The sequence below is a fragment of the Lissotriton helveticus genome, chromosome 6 (assembly GCF_964261635.1).
Source record: "Lissotriton helveticus chromosome 6, aLisHel1.1, whole genome shotgun sequence".
Taxonomy (NCBI): domain Eukaryota; kingdom Metazoa; phylum Chordata; class Amphibia; order Caudata; family Salamandridae; genus Lissotriton; species Lissotriton helveticus.
Window position 1 is genome coordinate 1,892,344,124 of NC_136067.1, and position 27,840 is coordinate 1,892,371,963.

General features: G+C 44.9%; 1 protein-coding gene across 1 annotated transcript in view; it reads right to left on the minus strand.

Moving 5' to 3' along the window:
* The window catches only part of CAPN8 (calpain 8), a 197,606-nt gene that overhangs the window by 97,550 nt on the left and 72,216 nt on the right, over nt 1-27,840 (minus strand). Inside the window, exons 4-6 of the mRNA XM_078649840.1 lie at nt 25,296-25,429; nt 21,080-21,248; nt 15,780-15,863 (exon numbers count right to left, since the gene is read on the minus strand). Coding sequence (XP_078505966.1) covers nt 15,780-15,863; nt 21,080-21,248; nt 25,296-25,429 — 387 coding nt within the window. The remainder of the gene's footprint in view (nt 1-15,779; nt 15,864-21,079; nt 21,249-25,295; nt 25,430-27,840) is intronic.

Genomic DNA, 27,840 nt, shown 5'->3' on the forward strand with positions numbered 1-27,840 from the left:
TCTTGCATTGGCACTTTTTCTTTCAGCCAAGTCATCACTCTCTCGAATTTTGCCATCACGATCTCGGACGGCCCATTAGTCCTAGCATCTCTCTCTGGCTCCGTTGTGGGCCACTCAGCGCTAACCTTGCATGCTGTCCACAGATCTCCTGGTACTACAATGTCAAACAGCGTGTTCAAATCTATCCATAGGACTTTTGAGATCTTTACAAACCTCTCGACTTGCTTGTACCACTCCACGGGGCTCTCTCGTAACTTGGGGAAAGATGTGGTAAAAGCAGCTAAATCTCCCCTACTCCAAGGGACATGTACATAGCTCCCATTGGCAACTTCACGCAAAGGGTAAGCTTCTATTCCCTGCTGTCCTGGTGTTATACCAATCATGCTTCTTCTGCCGGTCCCTTTCTTGGACCACCTCTCTTCCCATTTATCTAGTGCCCTCCATGTCCTTATTCCAGTAATCAGTTCCCTTATGTGTGTTTTCAGCCCAATCGTTCTCCTCTCGTCTAGGTCTCGATCTGAGTAATGTAGCCTGTGGTTACCCTGTAGTGCTTTGGTTCTTGACAAGTCCACCATATATTTGCTTGCTAGTTCGACTAACTTCTCATGGACTGCTCTCGCCTTTCGTGTGATGTCCTTTGCCATATACAGTATTTCATCCTGTTCATACATTTCCATTCTTTCTAAAGGCAGGGTACCATCTACCATGTCATCCAGATCTGACCTTAAGCTGGAGACATCAAGTCTCTTGGCTTTTATCTCAGCTCGCAATATGTCTTTTGAAGGGGGCTCACTGGTCTCCCTCCCATCCCAACTTCGAGCTCTGCGTTTGGGCTCAGGAGAATTAATGGGTGGCCTCCCTTGCTCCCATCTCTCCAGGTCCCATGCTCGGCCATCCAATCTTGGAAGGTGATGGAACACGGGCCTTTTATCCCTACTCTCTCTCTGCCCACTCTCGTCTTCTTCTCTCCTCTCACCGCACATCTCTCTGTTATTTTCCCTCTGGTCGCTACACTCCCTTTGCCTCGTATCGCTCAGTATCCGATACGATCCTTCCTGGTTCCCCATATTCCCTGGGCTGCGCTCATTTCTGTCATCACAGGGACTATGGTGCGACCTCTCACAACTCCCATTCTGTTCTCTGGTGCCAGGCACACAGTGTGGACACTTAAAGCTGTTCCTGTACTCTTGCGCTCTCCTCTCCCCTTCACTGAGTATTGGGCACGCCACCCCTTCACTCCCGGGGCCCCCGTTTTCCAGGTCTGTTCTACCTCCATTCCGGGCCCAATGGGTGACTCCCCTACTCCCTCTACAGTCCCACTCCGGGCTACTCTCCCCAGCCCCGCAGTGAGTTCGTGCTCTGCTGTCCTGACTTTCCCTTTCTGCTTCTGCAGCATTGATGCACTTTTGAGCCTTCACTGCCTCATCCCACTGCTTCATGTACTCATTTAGCTCTTGAAAGGATTTTCGTCCAGATCCCCTCAGATCCATTGGCCATCTAGGGCCCCCAGGATCTCCTCCTGGGTCCCCTGCTGTGTGCATCGGGGTGCTCCACTCTCTGGGTATCGGCATCTGACTTGGGGAATTAGTGGTATCGTTCCTCCTTGCCTGCTCTGCTCTTTCTCTGTCTTTCCGTTTCCGTTCTTCCCCTCTTGCTCTCTCTTGGTCATATATCGATATTATAGGACCTATGGTAACAGGTACCTGTAGTGCATCTGGTAATGGGTAGGATGTGGCGCTTTCCGTTTCCGGCGCTCTTTGTACCACAAACCTACCGACTACCTGTTGCACCTGACTAGGCTGGAGCAACTCTTTCTTTGGCTCAGGATCCCACTCTGAACTGGGAAGCGGTCTATGCTCTCCTGCATTGCCCCCCTTTTCTCCTTCAGTATTCTCGACCTCTCCCCCTGCTCTATTATACGGGGGTGGCCTGTCTGTCAGTAATCTGTTTATCAGGCTGTCCTCTGTTTCGCTCTCGTCATCTTCTTCTATGGGGCTTTTATTTACTGGCGCCTCTAACACTGGGTACAGTTTATTTATTTCCAAATTATGCACTCTCCATCTTTTAGCATCCGCATCCCACCTGGCATCCTGTACTGCCCTTACCGAGCGTTTCACCCTTTCTTGTCGTCTGTTCATATTCCTTTCATGCGCTGCCCTAAGCCATGCCTCAAGGGCTTCAAACTGGGTTGGTCTAGGCAAGGGTCTCTTTGAGGTCATGACTGATTTCAATCGATGTAACACCTCTAATCTGAACGTCCCGTACTTCGGGAACGTCAGTTCCTCATTTCCTTCAGTAATCTTACTCCACTCTGATATCCAAAGGATCGTATGCAACCCAACATTTACTGCCATATAACGAGCTGGCGTACCCTCCGGCGGGGCTTCTTCCCCTTCATACGATCCTCTCCTCTCTTTCTTAAACAGCGCTTTCAACCATTTAAAACACTTCATAATTATGCGCACAAAATCCAGCCTCGCTACTCTGTTTTACTTCCTGATGACAATCCACCAATCCTGTCGCGGCTTTGCTAGCTTGGCCTATCACAGCGCGGTCTTTCTCCTGTTGGCCAATCACGTCGCGACCCTGTATGACGTGTTCGCTAGCTGGCCTATCACAGCGCGGTCTTTCTCCCGTCAGCCAATCGCTGCGCGACACCACCTGACGTCTCTTTTCTCCGCTTCGCAGCAGCACCCCTCCTTTCTCAACTCGTCTCCCGGTTATGCATGCGTCCCATTCATACACTGAAAAATGACTACTTCCGACCAAGCGGTCACTTCTCTCGACTGTACGTCCACAGTCTATCTGTAATTGTCAACACAACTGACGAGATGTCTATCGTCTTTCTGATAGGTTACTTACACACACAGTAACTTCCGACCAGCGTCCGTTACTCACGCACTCACTCTTACGTTCCCCCTATCTCGGTCTCTCGGGTGATCAATGGTACCTCATGACCCCCTTCACACTAGTTGACAATTACTCTGGGTGTCCGATACACCCGAACCACTTAAGCTCTCCTTGAACTTAAGATTTCCACCGGTTGCGCGCGCTCACAACCTGTTCCACAGTCACTCTACAGACATTCAACTCCGCCAGACATTACAACATAGATACAATACAAAACACCGCAATCTAACACGCATAACCCTTTATACTCACTCTCTCTGATACTGCTGCTTTTTCTGTCTCACGTCATCCGGATCTTCATCTGCGGGCTGTTCTTCCGATCATCGATTTCTAGGGGCCTTGGGGTAAGCTAACCTGGCCTAGGTCACCGTCCTCAAGAAGGCAACCATCCTCTATAGCTACCAACTGAAAGGGCGAGATTTTGATCGATACCTTATATCTATTGATCCAAACCTCGATCTGGTCGACTGAACCTTTATTGCCTGTCTTGGAAGGAAACAGTACACCTATCTGCAAATTAGTTCACCCAAGAAAGGACTCTACTCTCAAAGATCACGGACAACTTCTAGGTTTCAAAAGTTTATTGTAAAGATATAATGAGCTGCAAATACAAGCATCTCAGAATGAGATTCACGAGATACACAGGTCCAATTACATACATGTGCTCTCGAAAAGCCCTCAGACGAGCAACAGAAATCACTAACACAAGTTCTAAAAATAGCAAAGCTATCAGCATAGACGCATATCTCTCCTTCATTTAGGTTGGAGGAAAACAAACACAGGTTAGGCGTCCCTACCCTGTTCTAGATGGTATCCCTACTTAACCAAATCCCAACCTAACAAAGGTGTCAGCAATGAATGACCCCCAAGGGAAGTCACCCACTCTAAGTCTCTTGGTGAAAACCTAAAATTCTCCAGTCATGACCCCTCACTGCCTACCCATCCGCTCTCTAAAGGGTCCTCAGGTCTCTGCTCTAACTCCACCCAGGGGTGCTGTCCCTAATACAAAACAGTCAACAACATTTGAGACGCCCCTTGCGAAACGCCTCTCACGTGGTGCAACTTCAGGCTTTTTCCATGATGCTTTGTATTGGGCCTCAGACGTTAGAGTTGACCTTGCTTCTCAGTCTCTTCTCCGGCCCGCTGATACCCCTTAAACATTCCAGAACCCTCCTCCATGTCTGGGCCGTCTACTGAACAGACCTCTATTCATTCACTTATAATTGGATCCCCCCTTTCCTGTTGCAGACAGATATCTGCCGCCAAGAACCCAACTCTCATAGACTTCTAAAAAGGCTTGCAACATTTCTCAGCCCAGACATGTACGTGTAAATCACTGCTAAAACATTTCAGGCCTACAATATTTCACATTATGATTATAGCATTCAAATTCTTCATTTAATTAAAGCATGTTAAACTCTTATTCTATTATTTAGAAAACATTACTCTAAATCACGGCCCATTAATGCAATGACCAAAAACGTTAAACAATCTGTGTCGTGAAAAGAAACACCTTCCCTTTTAGCTCCAGCTCTGGCCCTGAGGCCTACCACGTTCTGCGTTTTACCACAGACCATCTTATATGTTAACAGCTACACGACATAGATTCAAAATAATCACGTCTAATAAAATCATATAATGTCACACATTTCTGTATTAGTTCCACTTCTACTTAAATCTCTATATTAGCTATACATTTAGAATATAATTTCAGATACTATTAGCACTCATGGCATTTCTCATCATGACTTGTGCTTACTATAGGTAAGTGTGATGTACTCATACATTTATATCAGTTTGCGCTCTCTCATAAGCAACATGGAATTTTGGACCAAGGCGATAGATGCAACGTGGAAAAAATTTCAATTGGAGCAACAGTTCATATTTATATCTAAGGAAACCCACATTATTCTCAATCAGTAATAGCAGAAAAGTTTAAAAAATGAATAAGGGTTTTTGTGTTTTATTTTAGCGACTCCTAAGTACGAGGAATACGTTCACAAATGTCAAAGCTTTGAGTTTCGACCTGGTGAGCAACATTAAATTAGAACTTAGTCGTTTATATGGAGCTCACAATTCACCAGCGGGGAGTCTTGAGGGCTCCAAAGAGCTGAAACGACTGGTCAAGTTGAAACAGCGTAGAATATTACAGAAGAGAAAAAATCATCTTCTAGAAAGAAGATGGCTCCTGGTGCAGTCATCGAATACACTGGGCCAACTTTCTTTGTCGATACAGCCTTTTGGGGAGTGTCCAGAGCTTTTATCTCACAAGCAGGTTGGCTCCACAAGCCGAGCCTAGAAAAGGCTCCACAAGGTCACCCCGAGGTCATGTCAGCTTTTGCTGAGATGCTTTGCAGGGATGTACAAAGTGAGGCACAGAGTTGCTGAAAGCCACTGAGGTCCTTCCCTCTGATCCAATGGGTGTCAGAAAACGATCTACATTTCAGGGCAGTGAAGTCTTATCACCTGTAAATGTTGAACAATAATTACTGGTTATCAACAACCTGAGGTTAAATAGGCCTTGTTTACCACACATCAGGCAGAAACTGTAACATTGGTTACTCAATGACTGATCCCAAGCGCACAACTAGACTAGTGGATGCCAGCATCACTCTCTCTCATCCGGTATACAATTATGGATAGGTCAAAGAGCAGGCCGACTCTCAGCTTTAACCCCTCCTGTGCTCATGACGAGGTCAGCTCCTCATGAGCCTCGGCGCTCCGGTGCTCATGACGAGCTTAGCTCGTCATGACCGCGCCCGTTAAATGAAAAGCTTGCATGCTGGGCTGATTCCCCTGCTGTGCTGAGCGTTCCATTGGAACTGGCGTGGTCGTGACGAGCTCAGCTCGTCATGAGCACCGGAGCGCCGTTGCTCATGACGAGCTGACCTCGTCATGAGCACCGGGGCCATGTGTGCATCCCCCCGCCCCCCAGCACAGCGGGGGGAAACAGCTCCGCAGTGAAGGGCTTAAAGAGAAACCAGTGCTGGTCTCTGCATCCTTTGGACCTCACTGGCTTCATAACTAGCAGAACATTCAGCTTTCTTGGCACTGGCTCTCTGGCAGCAAACAGGAAGGCACCTACATCAGTCCCTGTGGGTAGGTCCAGGGGCGTATGTGAGTGAGACTTTCCATCACGCAGCGAGGTATACCCAACGGAAGAAGATAGGCCGGGCTGGGGCCACTGGACAGTGGGAATGGACAGGGTTCAGGGCATTGGTTTTCAGTTATTTGGAAAAGTAAGGCTAATGAACGTGAAATAGTCTGGACTAAGTTGTCCACTGTAGTCCAGTTCCTCCTCGTAACAATGTAAGGAAGAATGGCCAAGGAGAGCAGGCTAGCATAGGCCCATACCTAAGATCAGCAGGCTAGGCTTAGGGTGGGTAACTTGAAAGGAGACCGAGGAGACTATCACTTACACAAAGGTATGGCTCTGATCTGTGATGTGAATTTGATGGTGGCAAGAATTGTGTCTAATGCACACTGTTGTCACAGGGTCATGTGTAGTGTGGCTTGTGATGGATTCACCACTGATCTGGCAAGCACTGAAACATCTGAATAGCTTGTAGTTGATTGATGGCCCTGGAGTTGTTGCCTTACCCTCTGACATGGACAGCACAATGAAATAACTTGAAGAGAGATAGCGATAGAAAGGGTATGTGGTACGAGGCCGGGGCAGGGAGGGGATGGAAGACACCAAGTACAAACCTACATCACAACTACCCTTGCACAGCAGATGATGAGGAGCAATTAGGTGGATGCAAACAGAAGGGAGAAAGTGGAGGGAAAGGTTGCACAAAGATACATGTAACTAAAACATCAGCCCTCTAGGCTATCTTACTTAGACTTCAAATGGGAGATGGAACATTGCATGCAGTGCTCTGGTGCAGATACATTAATCATCAAAGCTATGTCAAGAGGACTGAAAATGTGACCCTTTGTCTGGCTAGTATTTCAATTACAACCAGGAAAATCACTACAATCCATTATTGTCCCCTAAAAAGTACATCAATCCTATTTTAGAGCGGTCTGGGCTATTCCTAAATATTTTATGGAAAATAGAGGCACAATTCTTATGTTAAAGAAAACAAATACAAAGGCATTTACGCAAACTGAAAGGTTGTGATCCTTCCTGTAAGACTTCAAAGAAGACATGGACGCCCACTGGATGTTCACAATAGTGGTTAGAACCCGCAGCCAGATGCGCAACCGTGGCAGCAACAGACGGCTACACAACAGTGGATATAATTAGTGCTCCTGAAACAGGAAGGTGGTATCTTCCATACAAGCTTCAATCCCTCCCTGAATAGGTGCCACACACCGTCAGCAGTGCAAGCCTCACAAAACAAGCACAGTCATTAGCAGGGCAAGATTCCCTCTCTCACAGAACAGAGGCACCATGTGCATCAATTGACAAGATTCCTATCTTCACAGAAGCCCCCACACTACAGGTGCAGCTGGGCAGCAGCAGTGCAGGCTTCCATTCCTCCTCAAACAGGTACAGCATGGACAGAAGTGCAAGCTTCCTATAGACACAAAAAAGGCAAACCTCTATAAGTATCAGTGAAGCTTCCTCTCTCACATTACAGGAACAGCACAGTCTGCAGCAGCAGTGCAAAGACCTTTGCTTGTTTGAAGTCAACCTTTCAGTGTAGTTGTGTTGACTGGTAAGTGCATGGATGGTTGAACACATTAACAGTTTAGTATGGATGGTGGAGTATAAACATCTGTCATGCACCATGGGATTAACAAGGGCCTACAAATATATATAAGTCATGTTATGTTATGTGTGGAGGGGTGAATGGCTATTGAGATACATGGAAACACAGTGATGTGCAATGGTGGACAATGGGGTGAGCGGGAGGCTGGATGACTCACGAGTTTATGTTTTGACGAAAGATACATTTGTGAGGACAGATGGAAGGATGATGATCAGTTTGTGTATATGGGTGGAATAAAGATCACTTTGTGAATGTGGTATATGTGTATACCTGTGGTGTGTGCATGAAAGTGTCTTGTGTGTGAGTGTGCACTTGTCTCTCGATTGATACATAAGTGGATGGATGTGCGTAAATCACCTTGATGCTGCTGCGTTTGGAGCTGCTCTCCTCGTGCACATACTGATGTGTAAAAAGGTGCTGGTGGCTCTGAATGGCATGTGCATCTCCCTGCTGAGCAACAAAGTACAAAAAAACTTTGTGATGGGGCGCACCAAATCTCACCAAGAATCCTGATACTGCACAGTGATTGGAGGTTGTATAATGTGCACTTAATTTTCACATCCTGGTAATATAAGATTATATACCAACAAACATGTTGTCTTTGATATATCACTTTGACATGGTCACTGCTGGCTGTAAGAGAAACTCATAACAGAACGAATAGCAGTGTGGCATCTCAGAATGATGTACAACATGTTATTCTCATGTACGTTTCAGTTCCAAGGTCACAAATACAACTGTGACTCCAGCAATTGCATTAACCACGTACCCCGATTTATCAGAACAGATTGATACAAAATGAAGCACCAGAAGAACTAATCATTGGGTTGGTAATGAACTATCAGTGAAGTTTACCTGTTTTATCTGGGATTCTCAGATAGATATGGAACCATCACAACACTGGCCCCATTGCAAGCTGTCACACTCCAGTGACAGAAGAGTGACAGTCCAGGCACAGCCTAAAAGAATAAGAGGTGCATTGTAGAGGCCTCTGAAGACCTGACTTGAAACTGGTGAATAAAAATTAAGCTGGATTTTGTTAGGACCTGACTGAGCCAGAAAAAACGACTGCCTTGCAAACCATATGTCTTATATTTCTTATATAGACAGGGGGATTAAAAATGGAGGCACACCAATGGAGGTACAAAGCTCCAATGCTGTGCTTTGGTCATCTCACTGTGATCACCATCCCAGTCCTCCAATCTTCATAGGTCACTCTGCCATCCCAGGCCCAGCCTTAGAGGTGGGTGGGCCACTGAAAGTTCGAGCCAGGCTCTAGCCAGGTGTCTGGCACTGGCTGACCTTGAGGTCCTCTTGGCCCCCTTGAGCCCAAACTGAGCTGAGCTTTCATGTGGCTTCCGCCTGACCCTACTGTCTAGCCTCATGTGTCAGGAACAAATGACAAAGTAGGGACCATTGGTGTAAAACATGCGAGAGATACATATGTCTTTCTAGGCAGTTAGGAATATAATACTTGGGCATTCACAGGTGACAGGGGCAGTTCAGGTACACAGGGGAGATGTGGCAGGAAAGCTAGGTGCACACAAACGAGAAGTGTTTAGGTGCACACATGTGAGAAAGAGTTAGGTATGCATGTGGTTCACCCTGCGAGATGTGGCATGGTGCACACGGGCTTAAAACTAGCTTGCAATATGTGGCATGCAATATTTACACGTATAACATAATTAGTGCAAATTAGATATATTTTGACAGCCACATAAAATATGTTTGCATGAAATGAATTCAAATATATCTAATTTATCCTACAAAAGCCAACGACCCCTCCTAGGTCTAAGTGTTGCACTCCTGGTAAATATATAGCACAGCAATTATAGTGATTAGTATTTATAGTATATAAATATTACTATTACTACAGTAGGTAAATAACACATGAATAGTTAATAAAAGAACCGTGATTCTCCCAGGCACCTAGGTTTACATGTGCAGGTGATCAGTTGTGAAGAAAGAAGGGCAAAAGATTGACAACTGTGTGTCACATGAATATATAATTTTTAGGGGGGCCATTTGTACCTGCGGTGCAGGCTGGGGGCAGACCAGCTTACAAAAAAGGAAGTCAGCAGACTTAATAATAATAATTCCACATTTGTAAAGCATGTATGTATCACCCTTAAGGGTATCCAGGCACTGGGGGGCAGTCAGGGAGATTATGTGAGCTATTGCCCAGAGTCACATGGTGCTGAGCTGAGCTGCCGCAGGGGATCAAACCGTGAACCCCGCACTCCGGAGTCAGCCGCTCTGGCCACTTGTTCCACCCATGCCCAGATGATTGATTGATTATGCTCCAATGAGACAGCACTGATATTTAGGGTGTGCCTGGGCATGCATAGGCTTTACCTTGGCATGTGGACATTCTTCTTTAGCGTTTGAGGTTGGTTTGGGGCAACTAGTAACACAGACTATATCAAACATATCTCAATCTGGGATTGCCGTTATAACAACGATTGGAACTACACTTACATATTCTCCCTGCTTCACTAGTATAACAAGAAGCGATACATATAACATACTGAAATGAAGCAAATTATTCGCTGAATATACATGGGAAACTTATTTTACAAGGGCAGATCTACTAAAAAGGAATATATCCCGTTTCGGCTCTAAGATGGCGGGTGCACACCGCCGACTTACCCGCGCCGAGTATGGAAGACTTTGGAGACTCCTCCGGTCACGTGAACTGGCTGCACAACGTGACCGAAAGAGAAACACTAGGAATGCCGGCTGATCCGGCAGACCGGCAGCTACACTGCATGAGGAGGGCATTGCCAGGGCAGAGGTCTCACCTTGAAGTAAAGAGTCCGGGGGTGGGACCTGATCACTCGTTCTGGTGCTCAGGACACACGAACATAGGGAGTTTGGGGGGCAGCCGAGCACAGCGAGGTCTGTCCCCCAGGCACATTGGGAGGGGGTGGGGCTAGACGGGCGCGGCCATTTTGTGGCCTTGGGCTACTTTGGGACTAGCTCAAAAGTAGCCCAAAGTTGAAAGGCAGCCCAAAGCATATTTAAGGGGGTATATACTATCCCAGCCACCATTTTAGGTTCTGGTGACCTGGTGGCAGGGAGCGCAGTAGATGCAGGCTTTTTTGTCCCCGCCCACCCTCCCTGGGCTTAAGCGTTTTTTGTGAAAGGCTGTCAGGGTAGGTTTTTTCAGGCAGGGGCCTTGTTGGAACAGGTGCATAGTGGCTTTATGGTTGTAGAGTTGTCACTTGGAACAGGTGCTGGCGGGGTTGTTTGGAAGTTGGCCAAGTTTGACTGGAGTTTTGTATTTTCTGGTTAAGTTTTGGGAGTTTGTGAACAGGAGCAGGGAAAGGTTAAGCAGGTTGGAAGTTTACATTAGAGGTTCGTTAGTTACAGTTGCAGGAAGGCAGGTAGAATTGTAGGTCATGGGAGGGTAGGAGTTGTAAATGATATGCTTTAAGATTGCGTAATATGTATTGTTATTGAAAATTATTTATTGCATGTTGCAGGGTGGGGGTTTATGATGTGGGGATCGTATAGGTGGGGGTAGGAAAGACAAGGGGTCAGGTAATTTGATGTATAGAGAGGTTTTAGTTTTGTAGGCAAAGTGCCAGGGTTAATAAAATTGTGATATGCACATGTTTCAATAAAGCAGCCTTTTACACACACAAATGGTTGTCAGTGTGGTTCCCCCCCCTTCCTCCCAAACACAATCTTGAGCACCACTAACAATCGTTAAACGAAACATAGAGAAATAGAGACCAGAATATTCAAGTGATTAACCGGGTAGGGACCGACGGGAGGTTTGTGTAATTATGACACAATTCGAGTACGATACTACAGCATAGTTTACTATTATAATGACGAGCTCCATAGGAATTATGGGATAATAATGTCACAAGGAAAGCACTACAACTGCAAATTAAAAAACGTATTGTCTCCTAATGTAAATAGTGTGTCACTACAAGGAGCTGCTCCCACGCCGCTTTGAACACACAGGACTATGAAAGTCGGTAAGTGCCTTACAAGTTTACATTAGTATTTCAACTGCCTCAAGGAAGATTGTAATATAGGCGAGCTTCTGAAATAAAGTAACCGACAATGAATGAGGGTTGTTTATACCACTGAAAAAGGAGGGACATAGGTAGATCCCCAGCTTCATAAATAAATGTGAAGTATAATTGATCTATGTGCCAGTGAAGAGTAACGGAAGGTACCAGGATGTAGAGCTCTTACAGCCAGTGAATTTTAAAACTGTTTGATTTCCTGTGCTTGTTTTAGTATCATACTAGTCATACTTATATCCACAGAAATCATTGAAGTGTGTTTTTGAATAACCCCTTGTTAAAGGGGACGTTTACCCACACCTACAGAATCAAGGTAGGACAGAGGGGGTATATATATAGGATCAAATGTCCTGAAGAAAGCAGTGGAGACCCTTGGGAGGGCTAATAGAAGGCTGAAACATGTTGACAAGTATGCAGTGAGGAGGGGTGAGGGGTCTGCTAATAATCCCTGCCACCACTATCCCATTCTTCTTTTTAACCCTGGCCGGATAATCCACAAATAAAGCATAAAGGGCGGAAATATCTGAGTCCGTTTTAACATTTAAATTGTTGATACCTTATTATGTTTATGTCTGTATTGTCTGTATTGTCTTCCCCTTCTCTTTGCTCCACCTCAGGAGTTGGTATGCGCAGGGGTATCAGTTAACAAGTCCTATGATGAAGCATGCCACAATTTGTGTGCGAGGGCAGTTTTTTCACATGTAACACATGCCACTTGAACTTAATAAGTGAGATGTTTACATTCCTACCTCTTTTCGTTTGTAAACCAAATGAAGTTATGCCTGAGCATTTGAGGCTGTATGTAACTGGTTATCTGAATCTGTTTAGGAATATAATGACTAAAGCAGGCCTAAAATCTCTTTTCCCCTGGTCTGTGATGCCTCTGTAGCCGGATTTTCATGAGTGGGCCACTGACATATCCTGACAGGAGGCTAATCAAAATATGGATGAGATCTAAAATGCACTTTCATCTACTTCAGTATCTTTTTTCATTATCACTAATAGTTGATGTTTTTTTAACATACCATAACTTCCTGTTATGCCACCGGGGTCAAAGTTCATAGCATGTCACTTCCTGTGATGTCATCTGGGAGTCAGTGGGCACGCTACCCCAAGCAAGTTGTAGCAGGTGAAGTTATGTCCATTGTTGCCTAGCACAAACGCTGATAGTGATGGAAGAATGTTGGTGCCTAGCATCAATCTGTTTAAATGCCCTTTGACAGCTACCCTTTGGTGGATTACTTAATGATCTGTTGTTGCTTTAGGGTGATGTGGAATACTTTGTAAAGCTGACTGATAAATACATATTTATAATTTTAGTGCTGTGAATTATCTATCAATGAATCATGTCAACTCTAAACATTTTGGATTCGTTCCTTGAGCCTAGAAGAAGGTGGCACTCACATGTCTTTACATCACACTTTGTGGAAACAATCTGGGAATAAAGGATATCTTTTATTTGATAATTTGGTTAAGCCAGTATGAAAACAAATCAAACATGCAAATAGCAAAACTGCCATTTTAGCTTTTCCTCTGACTTTTTAATGGCACAATTAGAGAAAGATAGCACTCTTTTAGGGAGATTGCTTTATTTTTCGTTTATATCTGAACGTTTTTTATATTGTGGTTAATAAAACCATAACAATGAGCAAAACACGACAAAACAACTCATCCTCTGTAAAAACAGAATAATTAAAGGTAATGATATACAAGGGCAAAATGCACAAGCCACCTTACTCTTTACTTATGATGATAACAGTCAACAACATCTGGTAACATTCTTGTGGAAACCCAGAACATATTTCCTTTTTTAAATTCTTTCCAAATGTTGTGTTGCTGAGCTACTGGGTGGTAGAGGACGCGTTATGTACAAGGAGACAAGAACTGCTGGGAGCTGGTGCCTTCAGAGCCTGACTGGGAACGCAAACCGGCCCTGGCAATGAAGTCTGACCGGCCGCCAGGGGAGTTGGGGGGGGAGGTTTAGGAGCACTGGTGGGAAACACTTATGCTGCAAAACCGGCCCCCTGTACCAAAAACGGCCCCCACCGGTCCAAAAATGGTCCCTACCGTTCCAGCCCACCGGGAAACCACCCAGGGCCCTCTACGGCCAGGCCAGCTCTAGTTGCCTTCCTGTTCTACTGGATTTATCCCCCGCCTTTGATACAATTAACTATGATAGTCTTATAAACATTCACAGATAACATATGGGCTTTGAGGGCGCGACCTCAGTTGTTTTTTTTTCCTATCTGACTAGTCAATCCGAACAGGTGAAACCTGCCAGCTCTATCTCAAAGCTCCTTGTTGCAGGGCGTTAAACCTTTTCCTACAACCGTAGAGCTTTGCTCAAGAACTCTGGAATCTTTTACTGTTGGCACACAGCTTTACCCCTAGCTCTTATCACCAACCGATGCCTGGCTCCATTCACTTACACTGAAAAACGTATAACTCTGGATGACCGCCAACAAAATCCCTCTAAATCAGAGTTCCTTTTCATTTCACCCTCTCATGTCAGTGCACTGGAGTGATTCTTTTATTATTCTTCACTGCAAACCCGCTATCAATGATACCGCTAAATTTCTATGGGTGATTCTGGAAAAAAGACTCTTTCTTCAATCGGAAATCAACTCCCTGGCCAAGAGTGCACAGTTCCAGGTGGGACTTTTATGAGGCATCCGTCACTTCATTCCTACCAACGATCAACAGACCATACATAGTTCAGCCCATAGTGCTGTCCAGAATTGACTACAACAACTCTCTCCTGACAGAAGGTCCCAAATCTTACTTTCCTTCTCTTAAAGCATTGCTACATGTAAGTAGCAAATTTTACCATATAACATCAATCTCACCTATACTTCAATGGGTCTCCAATGAAGCTAGATCAATTTTTAAAGCAGCATGTGTCACTCAGTAGGATATTCATACAGTCACTCCTCGATATCAGACAAACTGATCCTACCACATTGCCAACGGGAACGCCTCAACTAGAAACTCCCACATGAAGGAAAGAACGTAAAAAGGCTCAATCATTCTTAGGCAGTGAAACCAGAATTGGGAACTCCCTCCCACCTGCCTAGCGCATCACTAAATCCTTGGCAATATTTAAGAAAAACCTCAAGCTCTTACTGTTCTAAAGATATTTTCAATGAGGACTAAATGTACTTCCTTACATTTGGTCATTGGGGGCACAATTACTAAGTTTTCATGCAACACAGGCAGCAAGCAAAGTTGTTGCGCTGTGTTGCGTGAAAGGGAGAGAGCAGAAATGCTCCATATTTACAAAAATATGGATCATTTCTGCTCTCGCCTTGCTCTGGCGCATTATGTGCTGCCTCGCGCCAACACAGGCACCCTTGCACCATAATACAAGGGTACCTACGTTACAGGCAAGATTGTTTTTGTGCAGGAAGGAACACCTTCCTACACAAAAGGAATCTTTTGGGCATTTTGCTCTTTCTATGTGTGCTACAGAATGCAGCTCAACGAGGAAACAGGAAATAAAAATGAGAAATAAAAATATTTCTCCTTGTTATGCCTCACATGGGAAGATGTAGCATTTTGACGCGTTTGCAGGTTTGCAAGTCTTAGAAAATCTGGGAATGTCCCGAAATCTATGGGTGTATGAACGGGAAGGCCCATGCTCCGATCAGTGAGCTAACCGGCTAAGAGGCCATCAACCTCAGGCCAACAGGTCACAGGCCAGACACAGAGGATAAATGTTTAGACTGGTAAAAGCAAACTAGACAAGTTAGGCTAAAGGTGGAAAGTCCAGCTTCAAAGCTAATCATGGAGTGAAAGGTGTTCAATTGTTTACCACCTTCTACTCTTCCCTGAGATATTTTGTAATATGTCTATTTCTCGGACACCTCAAAGCACTGCTGAGTCACCCAAGCTCAAAGATCCCTTGTTGCAGTTTAGTACTCTTGCCACATCACTTTTTGAAGGATTCCTTTAGATGATCAGCTTAATTTCTATATCATTTGGTGTGGCCAGTTTAAGTGCCTAACTTAATACTCAAATCGTTGACACATGAAGTGAGTGATTAATAGAGAGATACCCCAAGGAGAGCGTTTGATCAGCGTATTGCTGCTGGAGGCGGCAGCCTTACCTCTTCCGCTCCCGTGAGTGAGTATGCGTGGCCCTTCACCAGCTTTTGACTCGTCACTGCTTCAGTTTCATACGCATTGGTGATCTGCAGAGAAGGAACAAAGAATTGACAAACCCTATCAAGATCATATGTATATCACAATTAGAGATCAAGGCATATACATACTAATCAAATTATAAACTTTCATGCTTCAGATTACACTTTATTATCCTAAATATGGGATGCAATGTCCAAACCATACCGGCAGGTCACCTTAATCAGTCTCAAGCCAAATCTGGAAAAACTCATGAACAAACAAGTATTGACATAGCTCTAGCCTTTTGGCTGCTAATGCGGATCTGCATGGACAAGAACAGCAGCCACATTAGAATGATATTTCTTAAAGCAAAAGAAAAAAAACATTCTAATATCGTTGCTGAATATGTGCTCACATGCATGCGCACACCCAGTACCATTTTTGGAATGCTTTCAAAAACAGTTTCAAGATGGCCACTGTGAGATTGTGGGATGTAGTCTAGTGGTTGGGGGTGGAGTGAAAGGGAGGAGCAGGAACGGGAGGAGCCAGGGACAGGAACTAGGACAGTTAGACTAGGGACAGGGTTGATACTGGATGTACTTAATAAAGCTCCAGTCAAATCATAATCAGTGTCTGTGATTATTTGTAGCGCGATGCTACAACTGGCGACGAGGGTGTGATGGGCATAAACACAGCCCACAGAACCTCACGAAAGTGCCCTGACCCCTGCAGCACCGAAGAAAACGAGGCGCTGCTGTGTGGAGCTGCTGCCTGAGGAAAGAGGCCAGCAGCCGGTGACCCTGCTCCTCCAGAGACCGGGAGGAAGCTGAGAGGGGCCGCATGACCGAGCGCTGAACCGCTCGAGAGATAAGGAGCCGATCGTGCTGAAGCGCGTCTCACGCTGGAAGCGTGTGCCCCGGGTGAGTGGCGCGAATACAGAGATCGGGAGCCCACTCCGACCCTGTGTGGCGCCCAAGACTGAGGAAGAAGCGCCCCAGAGCAGTGAACGACGTCTGGGAAGTGCTGCTGACAAGCGCCGCTGAGAGCGCTGAAATCGGGGCTCGAGCGTTCTCCGACGGTAACAACCTCACGCCCGATGCGTGAGTTGTGGCATGCTGTCGGCGAGGAAATGCAGGAACTTGCAGAGCAAGGCGGGAGCCCACCCCAACCTCACCTGGTGGCAGTAGTGACTGAGGAAAAGTGTATCCTGACCTGCGCTGTTGCCTAAAGTCGACTGCCGGTGAGTCCAGAGCAAGTTGGGACTGAATGAGCCGAGAGAGAGAAAGCCTCGTGTGTCTGCAGTGACGGCGGCCATCTTGAAGTCAGGCATTTCTCAAGACAGACCCCTTAGCAATGGTAGGGTGGCCATCTTGAAGTCAGGCATCCTGCCATTTCAACAAACACTGACAAGTACAAACAAACAAGCATTGGCAGAAAGAAACAAACAAGCATTGGCAAAAGCAAACATACAAGCATAGGCGAAAATAAATAAACAAGCAGTGATAAAAGCAAATAAACAAGCATTGGCGGAAAAGAGCAAACAAGCATTGACAAAAGCGAACAAACGAGCATTGGCGAAAATAAATAAACCAGCATTGACACAAGCAAATAACCAAGCATTGGCGGGAAGGAACAAACAAGCATTGACAAGGACAAAACCACAGCAACCCAACAAGCACGAGCCAACGCAAGAGGCTAAACCAATAAATAAGCACGAGCAAATGCAGGAAGTGCAAAATATGAACAAATAAATAAGCAAGACATAAAAGTGAAGCAATGTGAAGCTTTCCCTCATTCTTGAAACCACTGGATAACTTGTGCTAGCCCGAAAAGAAACGCAAGAACGAGACGTCAATGGCGTCGCATATCATCGCGGAAGAACTCCAAAGTACCTGCAGTTAGCACGCAACACGAAAGAGAGTGGTACATCGCAGAGCCACGAGTCACACATGGTGCAGCTGAATGGCGACCATGTGACATCAGGCGAGCCAAGCTTAACTCACTGAAGCGTACAGAGACAGTCGTGCCAGGAGCAGACAACATACAATAGTCACCTGGGAGAGGGGAAGCTTACCAGAATTCAAAGGAAACCACCAAACAAAGACTAGCGGCCGGGAACGGTCAGCAAAAGAAGACAAGAAGAAGAGTAAGGGAACCATCCTGCGACATTGCCATGCCGGCACATTCCACCATCATGTTGGTGGGAGAAGAAACACATACATCGAGCCCCTGCATTGGAGTGCCACCCCCAGTGACACAGACCGGCAACCAGAGTCTGGGTCCAGAATGGAACCGGTGGCTGGAATCACTGGATGAATTTCTTGACGTTACCGGAGAGCGAAGAGACAGCAAACGTCTATTACTACTACTCCAATTGGTGGGTCACGAAGGCCGACGCCTGATCAGAACCTTTTCAGCAAAGGATACAGGAACCTATAGAACACTCAAAAGAACGATACGTGCTCATTTCACCACAAAGGAAGATGTCGATCATGAACGCATCGTTTTCAATGCAGCACGGCGGGAACCAAGGGAATCACTATCAAACTTTATAACGAGGTTACAAAAGCTAGCACGGTACTGTCAATTCAATACATTCACAAATGAGGAAGCGGTCCGTCTCCGGGCAATTGAGAGCTGTCTAAAACCAGACGCACAGCGCAAGATACTGCAAAGGCAATTCTCCTTAAAGGAAATCATCAGGAGGGCTAAAGCTGGAGAGCGAGCCGAAATAAGAGAGCTGTCAAGAGAATTGCATGTCAATGCAAGAAAGGAAGATGAGCGTAAGGAGACATCCCTCGTGTCAGAACATCAAATCCAAGAGGCAAACGAAACCAGAAAGAGGGAGGATGAAGGCAGACCAGAGAGAAGACAAAGGGAGAGACAAAGTGACATGGAGTACTCCGAGTCAACAATACAACAGACCGGGACAATCCAGGATCGTGAGAGTCTCACTGACGCAACCTCAAGGAGTCATTCAAAGTATGGCACAAACTACTCTGAAGAAGATGAAGTGTCAAGTGGGACAGATTGCACCCATGGACAAGATGGCAATCTGCCCAACAAGCGGGCAAGAAAGACGGACTACAGCAGAGGGGACCAATCCTGTCAACACTGGAAATCGGCACACAAACACCCCCGGGCATCCTCTCACTATTTGCCAAATTCTGCAAATGAGTCGGAGGAAGCATCAAGCGGTGGGGCACATAAGCGAAGAGAAGAAATTGACCACATGAGGAGTGGTAAGCCCCTCGGACACCGAAAAGGGAGAGGCATGTGCACTCGAGACAGTCATGACGACGAGAAAACAGAGAAGAGACAAGTGATGTCACGTGAGAGGGGCAGAGACCAAATGTTCCAAGATCAAACTAAAGAAGTAAACGCGTGGTTAGCAAACAACCTTTCCACAGCAACAACACAGAAGACACGTAAAGAGACATACCCAAAGGAATGTCCTACAGATAGCTCTGACTCCAGAAGCATATCATCACAGACTACCAATGCAAGAAACTTACCAGTCAAGACAACCCCAAAGGAGTATTCTCAAAGGGAATCAGCGAACGACCCCTCCGACTGGGAAAGCATGTCTGTCCAATCACTCGGGTCAACAAAGTCATAGGTCCCGACCACGTCCATGGCCTCAATCACCCGAACGCACAATCGAACCAAAAGACAACATGTCATGTCAGTCATCGCCATATCAAGACATGGGTAACATACCATCACCCCTGATGGGGTCAGCGAGGCTGACTCAAAGTACTGACAGAAGGAAAACAAAGAGATGGGACAGCACCTACCAGGTGGAAAAGAACCATCCTGTCACCCTGCAAGGAAGACCAGATGTGGTGAAAGAGATAGATCGTCACCGGCTGAGAGAAAAACAGGTACATGCCCGGATGACCAAGGGGTACACCAATCGCGAACACGAGTGGGTGAGACAAACAGAGGCGGCAAGTGAGTCCAAGAATCAAACCAGGACACCCATTTCAGACAGTACGTTAACGTCTGGCGAGACCGACGGTGAACAGAAGAACAGTGCCGATCACAACCTGACAAGACAAAAGGAAGTAGCCGAACATGTGGGAGCTCGGAAGAGAACCAGAACGTCATCCATTCATGAGAGAGATCGAACGTCAATAGAACAAGCACCACCAAAGAAAACAGACTGTCATTGCCGAGCTGAGCCAGTAGCAGTCACACAACAAGAAAGAAACATGGCAACCACGGATCTGAAGAATAAGCAACACACATGCAATGGTCTGCGTCCTCAAAAGTGCAATCCCGTAGTCAAGGATGACCTAGTTAAGACGACAGAAAGATCGACCAAAACTAGGTCCACCACTGATTCGACACTACTGATGCTTGAAGAACAGGCCGTCCTCCGACCTGTGCGGCTGATTGAAGAATTGCGAACATTGTGGAAATTAAGTTCATTTTGTTAAGAAAGGGGGAGATGTGAGATTGTGGGATGTAGTCTAGTGGTTGGGGCTGGAGTGAAAGGGAGGAGCAGGAACGGGAGGAACCAGGGACAGGAACTAGGACAGTTAGACTAGGGACAGGGTTGATACTGGCTGTACTTAATAAAGCTCCAGTCAAATCATAATCAGTGTCTGTGATTATATGTAGCGCGATGCTACAGCCACCATGCATACACATGCTAGACAGCCATCTTGGACTGATGGTGTTTTTGAAGCTTTTATAAAAATTATCACAAGAAGTTTGCCAGTGTCTGTGCATGCACAGTGTTCATCTGGGGCTGGGCACAGGGAATCATTGGCTAAGCCAATAGGACTGCCTCCCAGTATCACAAGTCAGTTACTGCTTTGAGAATATCTTTTTCTTTGTCAGTAAGATTTACATTTGGTCATCTGTGTTTCAGTGATTATCAGTCACAGGATTGTTGTTGTGTGAGCAACGTTAGTCAGTGGAGTATCCAGGCAGATAATAGTACAACAGTGACATTTATTAAATACTCACAGTATAGTATTGATTGATGCCCTGATGGAGAGTGGCATTATGCGGCACAGCCCTCTCAAGTGTCAATATGCCTGTGGTATATGTATGTATGTACTATGGGGTGAAAGGGAGAGCTCAGAAACGAATGATCTATCAAAGTGACCAAATCTTTAGTACAAGGGAACCTTCCAAATGGAACTATTTAAGACCAAACGTTGTCCCTGCTTGTATTGGGAGCTCTAGATATAATAAAACACAAACATCATGGAACATCTCTTTTCGATTCAACCACTGATTATGAGAGGGCACAGAAGGGGCAGTGACTCACATCAATAGAACAGCCAATTAAAGACTCTGCTTTCAGGGCTTTCTGTAGGATCTGAAACAGGTTAGTTGGAGCCTTCTTTAAATCATAGAATTCTGAGATTCCTCCTGTTAGATCCTCGAACCCCTCAGCAGTAGAGCCTCCTGACAATGCTTCGTAGGATCCGTTCAACCTGTGAATAAACAGAAACACCATGGATCGTTAACTTTCTTATGCTTTATCATAAATATGTCCTAAATTGGGCAGCTTTTTCATTTGGTAAATCTGACATAGATAAGAGTCTTCCTTACTGTTCCTTCTTTACCATCTCTCACACCTGTTAACCCATATCTAGTTCATGGCAGCGTAAACCCACCCAATCCCAATACCCCCATGCTCTGCCTAGCACACAGGTGTTCTCGCTCTTTAAATATAAACATTTCCAGTTGTTACTTCATCTTTTTATCTACATGTCATCAGCACCACTTACAGTGGCCTCCATAACTAAAATGTATAGAACAGAAGTAAACAAGGGCTCAGGGCTGTAGTTAGTCAGCAGCTAATCCGTGAGAGAACTGAGAGAGAATTGAAAGGCACCTGAATTCAATCTGTTTCATCAGAGCCAGAGTAGCTTTATTTTGTCCTCTGACACATTATACCCTAATGTTACCTGTATTGTCTATTTGACCCCAGCATTTTGAGGTATTTGTAGTTTTAGAATAGCCCCCTTTGAAAGGCTCAGGTACAGTGAATTTGCATAATCTAACCAGAAGCTGTCTAGGGACCTGTTCATGTGCATTCCATTGAGGAAGATTGACTTGGCATAAATGCAGGCTAGAGAAGCAATCCACTACTTTTGAGCCAAAGTAACTTGTTCCTGCACTGCACATGCTTTTAGTATCCGAGGGCTAAATAATTCCCAGAATTTAAATAAATAATACACCATTAACATCTTCATTGGCTACCCTTATGCAATAATAAATATCAGCTGGTTTCAAACAGCCGGTCCGTGTTTCACTAATAACCTGTTTTGAGTGCAGGCGCTAACGAACACCTGCACTCTTGCTGTAATAGGTCACACGATGCAGGCACGCGAGGGTGGGCTGCTGTGCAAAGTGGTACAATAGGGAAGCTGATCCCAGTGGAACAATTCTAAATAGGACACTTATTTAGGAGTAAATAGAAACTTGATGCAATAGTATTCCGAAATTCAAAATGCAACGTTATTTATTCACTTTGCACAAAGGTTCATATATCAACAAAAAATATACAATTATATAAAAATTTCTTTATTCGGCTTTTCACATGGAAAGACCATAAAAGGAGCATTTAAAAATTACATTTACACTTATTTACACAAACCTATAATTTACAGTTCATTATTCCAAAGAAATTCATACAAAAACATTCACGTGGTCATTTCAGTTAATTAAGTTAAAACTGATTCCAGGTTATTTTTTTAGAGATTTCTTCTATGTTTCCTAATACATTTCAGTAAATTTAAGACGATGTAGCAAACATGTTCAGAGTCAAGCATTTGTAGACTAAGCATTGCAGGGCGGTATTGCCTAGAAACCCATCGCCTCAATGTTGGTAAAATCCAGATTCTCCTGTGTTGGTGATAAAATTTACAAAACATGATAACATGTATGTTTGTTTGTTTCGATTCCCCATCGCAAGGACATAAAGGGAGAATTTGGTCCCAACTATTACTTTCTGGGAATGTCACCAATCTAAAGAAAGTGTCCAATCTGAATCTTGTTAACAACATCCTCTCGTATGTAGAGAGCTGGAGAGTTAGGTACGGCTGGATGGAATGTGTTATCTGGACCATGTTTGCATGCAAAACCGAAGGTTTTCGCACCTCGGACATCAGTCTCAGTGTCTCTAGGTGACTGAGAGCTAGATTCTTTAAAACCTTCTTAGGGAGGTTGACCAATGTCTCTGGTTGAAGATAATAATTCTCTAGACCAAGATCTTTTAGAAAATTTCTAACATAGCTGAGCCATTTTACTTTTAGGGACTGATCAAGAGCCATGGTGTCAGCTACAATAGACTGAGTAAGGGCATTTTTGACCGAGGTCCAAACGCGTCTCCACAACATCAGTGGTTGGATCTTTATCAGATCTTCTAAATAAGGTATTCCTTATATACAATTATATAAATATACAATTATGTACCAATCAAGTGCCCCACGCAAAAAGGGGAAGAAAGGGAAAAGGTATTATGCATCAAGTGAGGATGGAAGGAGTGAAAAGGGAAGGGTATGACATTAAACTCATCACACCATTATTTACAGTGAGAACCCGGCTTTTCTCAGCCTCACTATTAAGCAAATAATGAAAACACAGCCATTTGTTTGTAATAGCACAGTTAAATAAATAACTGTTGACCAAACTGGCACACAAAGGAAAGCATGTCGACGTTTCGACCACCAAATCAAGTAGGCTGGTTAAGTCCTTACACCGGGGTCTTCCTCAGGACTGAATGTGGGGCACCATGGACCAACCACAAATGGATGGTGGGAAATTATCGGCGGGTCCACTAGCTCCAAGGTCTGAGGACAGAATGATGGCACTAGATAAATCTTAGGTGTTCCACACTGTTGGAAATCACTCCGTAATGCAGGGAAATTATTTGTAAATAATGAAGTCAGTAAAGGGCCCAGATGAACTACAGAGTTCCATAAATAGCTTAAGAGGCGAAACACATTCTCAGTTGACTCAAAGCTCTACGTATTAGTCCGTCGTGTGTCCTCTCTGCGCGTCCGTCTCAGTCAAGCGAGGGTGGGGCAGTGCACCCTAGGGGTAATGTGGATGTCATGTGCAGATATGTATGCACCGATGAGCAATCACTCACATATGAATAATGGCTTCTCTTTTTCAGATCTGCTCTTTAACAATCAGACTCAAAGTCCATCTGGAAGAGTAGAACACCTGGCCCAAAATGTCTTTTATGTGTGTTTTCCTGACTTTTCAGGAAGCTGTAACCTGAAGGAGTCAAGGGAAATGCGGCGTAATAGTTTTAACCAGTTGGACTTGTGCCTTACATGCCTCATCTCTCTGTTCATGATTAACAATATGGAGGTAGTTTATAGGAGGGTGGTAGCAGGAATCCTACCATAGACGAACGGAATTCCTGCCTGTACCACCGCCCTTTATGAAGGTGAAGAATGGCAGACCGTCCACTGGTGGAGCATCAGCTGAATCCACCCTCAGGTCCATCATGCTGCAGTGTCCACACCAAGGGAAATGATTATGAAGTGGCCTGATAGGATAAGGCAACCATTCCACCTGCATGTTTGCTGGGGTTGAGACCATGCAACACTGCATGGTAATTAGACCAATTGATTATGGAAGAGCACTCTGCATGACCAGATCCAGGTAAAAACACCAAGCATGTCAGGAAGATGCAGGCAGTGAACATCATCTCTGGGCATATACTTCCAGTGCCCACACGTGGTAGCAGAAAATCTAACGTTTACCATTGGCATGGCTAAAACAGTTGATGGCAGGACCGGCTTTAGCGCTGCTGGCGCCAGGTGCGACAATCACTTTTGGTGCCATAAAGACCCCCTCGTCAGATTCTCTCACTACCATCAGGCAAAAGTCCCCCTCCTCTATCCAATCATAAGATATTGCTAAACACAGCGCATCCACCCCCCTTTGAGGTCGGCGCCCCTTCCACAGGTCAGCGTCCAGTGCGGCTGCACCGGTCTCACTGCCCTAAAGCCGGCCCTGCTTGATGGGAAAAACACTGTTGACATGACAGAAATTTAGTAATACAGCAAGGTTTCCTTCACCAGATTTTAAATCCGCATTTGAAGCCCAAAATCAGGCAGGGTGTCTTTCTTATTGAGTGAATCGTCCAAGCCAAAGTGCCCCATTACTATGGATTTTCTACTCTGTGGACTCCTAAGCAATGCAGGATATCATGCTGAAATAATTTGCTCTAACCTTGGTTCACTAGAACAACAGCATATTGGTAGCCCAGTGCCTTTTATACTCACAGAGAGTGGTTTGGTATTGAACTTGATTTCCAGAGCCAAACTTCATCACTTATGCCACAATATGCTAAGCGGTCTCAAAGGCCAACCATTTCAAAAATACTTCAGTCAAGTGTCAGAAGGTATAAGTACAATAAAACAGTGTGACTTTCAATTCTTGGGAGTCTCAAAAACACTGGAAGCCCTTCTTGTGCTTATGTTCCGTTTTTATTTTTTACCTTAAATTATACTTACTTTGCATAGGCTTTCTCCAGCAGGGCACTCCAGAACTCATTTCCTTCTGCCGAATGTACAAACAGTAGCTCCCCATTTTTAGTGGGTAGTCGATCATCAATGACAACGTCTACCCACTCTCCATACTGCCAGAACTGAAAGAGGTAAGGCAACCTGGTTATTTACATGTGGCAGCATTTAGAGAAACATCTTACAAAAAAAATATCTCCAAAGACAAGGACACATTTACCAAAGTGCACCTCTCAACTGCAAGCATGCATCTGTAAAAACACCCAGTCCCAATGTAAAGGAAACCTCAATGGCAAGAAACCATGGGGCATATTTACAAATCCCTATTGCCACCAGAGTGTCACTTTTGTTTACGAGCCGGTGGCGTAGCAGAATTTTTCATATTTGCAAGGTGTCGCTAAGCCACTTAGCGTGGCTTAATGCCACTTGTAAAAATTCCCCTTTCCACCCCAGTCCCAGTGGCTGCCGGTATGGGGGTGGCGGGGCAGGACGGAGGGGTAGAGAAAAAAAAATCACTTACCTGATTGCCGCATCCCTCCCACATCGTGTTTCCTACGCTTGTCTTCCAGGAAGCACCCTGGCACGCAGCATTCTGATTGGTCTGAACCATGGTTCGGCGCTCAGATGGGACTGGGGGCCTGAGAATGTCCTCCACCCAGGCTGTAAGGCAGCCTGGGTGGAGAGCATGCAAAGTGCGCATTACATTTTGGCCAGCCCAAGAGAGTCCGCCAAAGCGTAATGCTCAGTTTAGAGTGCAGCAACCACTCCTAATCCCCCGATGTCAGGGGAGCCAAGCCCCACCCGCCCTAACCTGATGATACTAAAAATAAAATGATAATATCTTCAGTTATTATCATATTCTTTTTTCTTTTACACTGCTCGTGAGCAGTGAGGCGATGCTCCTCTGTCTTAGTGGAGGAGTCGCCGCAGCGCAGAACTCTGCGGCAAAGGAGCATGCAGTTGCTGTTGCTGTGGGTGTTCTACCACAACACCCATTGCTTTTTGATGCTGCCCCAGCTGTACAAGGCTGAGGCAGCGCCACAAACTTGCACCATGGACTACCAGGCCTTAGAATAATGATACAGGGAGAAATTATTAATTTCTCCTCTTTATTTGCAAAATCGCCATTACTGATTGTTTATGTGGAGGAAGGTGCCCCTTCCTGCACATAAACAATCGTCCCTGCAGTGCAGGTACCCTTGCAACATGGCAAAGAGTGCCTGCACTGGCCGACTTTTTTTTCTGCCAGAGCTAAGGGGTAACACAGGGGTGCGCCGTATTCTTGTGAATACCGCACATCCCTGAGTTTTTAAAATGTCACTTCAACATTGTTTTGTAAATATGCTCCCAACTGTTTGAATCCACTACTTAGTGCAAGAAATCATCAAGGAAATTTGACCTCCAAATTCAACAATATGCCTTCCAAAAACAACTGTCAATGACAAAGGGATACCTACCAAAGTAAAGCACTCACATACAAGTAAGCATATGTGAAAGACCTCCAAAACTGATAAGGAAACATCTAAACACATGTTACCTCTCCATGGTAAGGAAACCTCTACCAAACAGCATCTCTCAATGTTAAAGAAACATCTAGCAATGTCAGCCACCCAATACACCAAAGCAACTACTACAGATCACCTCTAAACGGATATGAAACTTCTACGAACAAGCAAATCTCATGGCATTGAGAACTTCTAACAAAGACAACCTCTCCATTGATTAGAAACTTCTGCCAAAAAAAACACAATCCAATGAACTGGAAATTTCAACCAAACACCACTTCATATTGGCAAAACATCTCCAAAAGATCACCCTTAAAATACAATGAAAAATCTACCAAAGACCACTTCTCACTGTCAAGGGTACGTTAGCAAAGATCACTTCACAATGCAAATATGTCTGCCACACAATATATGTTAATTACAACACAATGTCTATTAAAGATTATGCCTGGTTGAGAGTAACATCCAGCAAACATTACTCTTAATAGCAAGAGAACATCTAAAAAAAGACAGCCTCTAATGTGAATCGACCATAGATAAATGCAATGAAACATCTACCAAAAATCACTTCCAAGTGGCTAATAACATTGCAAAAAACCACCTCTAAATGTCAAAAAACGTATGCCAAAGAACAATTCTCAATAGTTAGAAAATATCTACTAAAGACCACTTTTCAATGGATAAGAAACATCTACCATAGACTACTTCACAATGGTAAAATATGTTCTCCCAAAGACCACCTCTAAAAGGCAGAGATACATCTTGCAAAGTTCACATTTTTGTGATTATGCAACAACCGCTATAGACCATTCCTTACTTGTAGGGAAACATCTGGCAGTGTATACCTCCTAAGGCAATGGAGCATCTATCAAAGACAACATGTCAATGACAATGTGAGGATGCCAGTTTCCGACAGCCTTTTTATGGCAGTCCGACCGCCATCAAAAGGCTGATGGAAAGTGGCTTTGGGGCTTCCACTATGGGCCCCGAGGTGCACATACGGTGCCCCCAAACATCTGGGCACTGTGTGC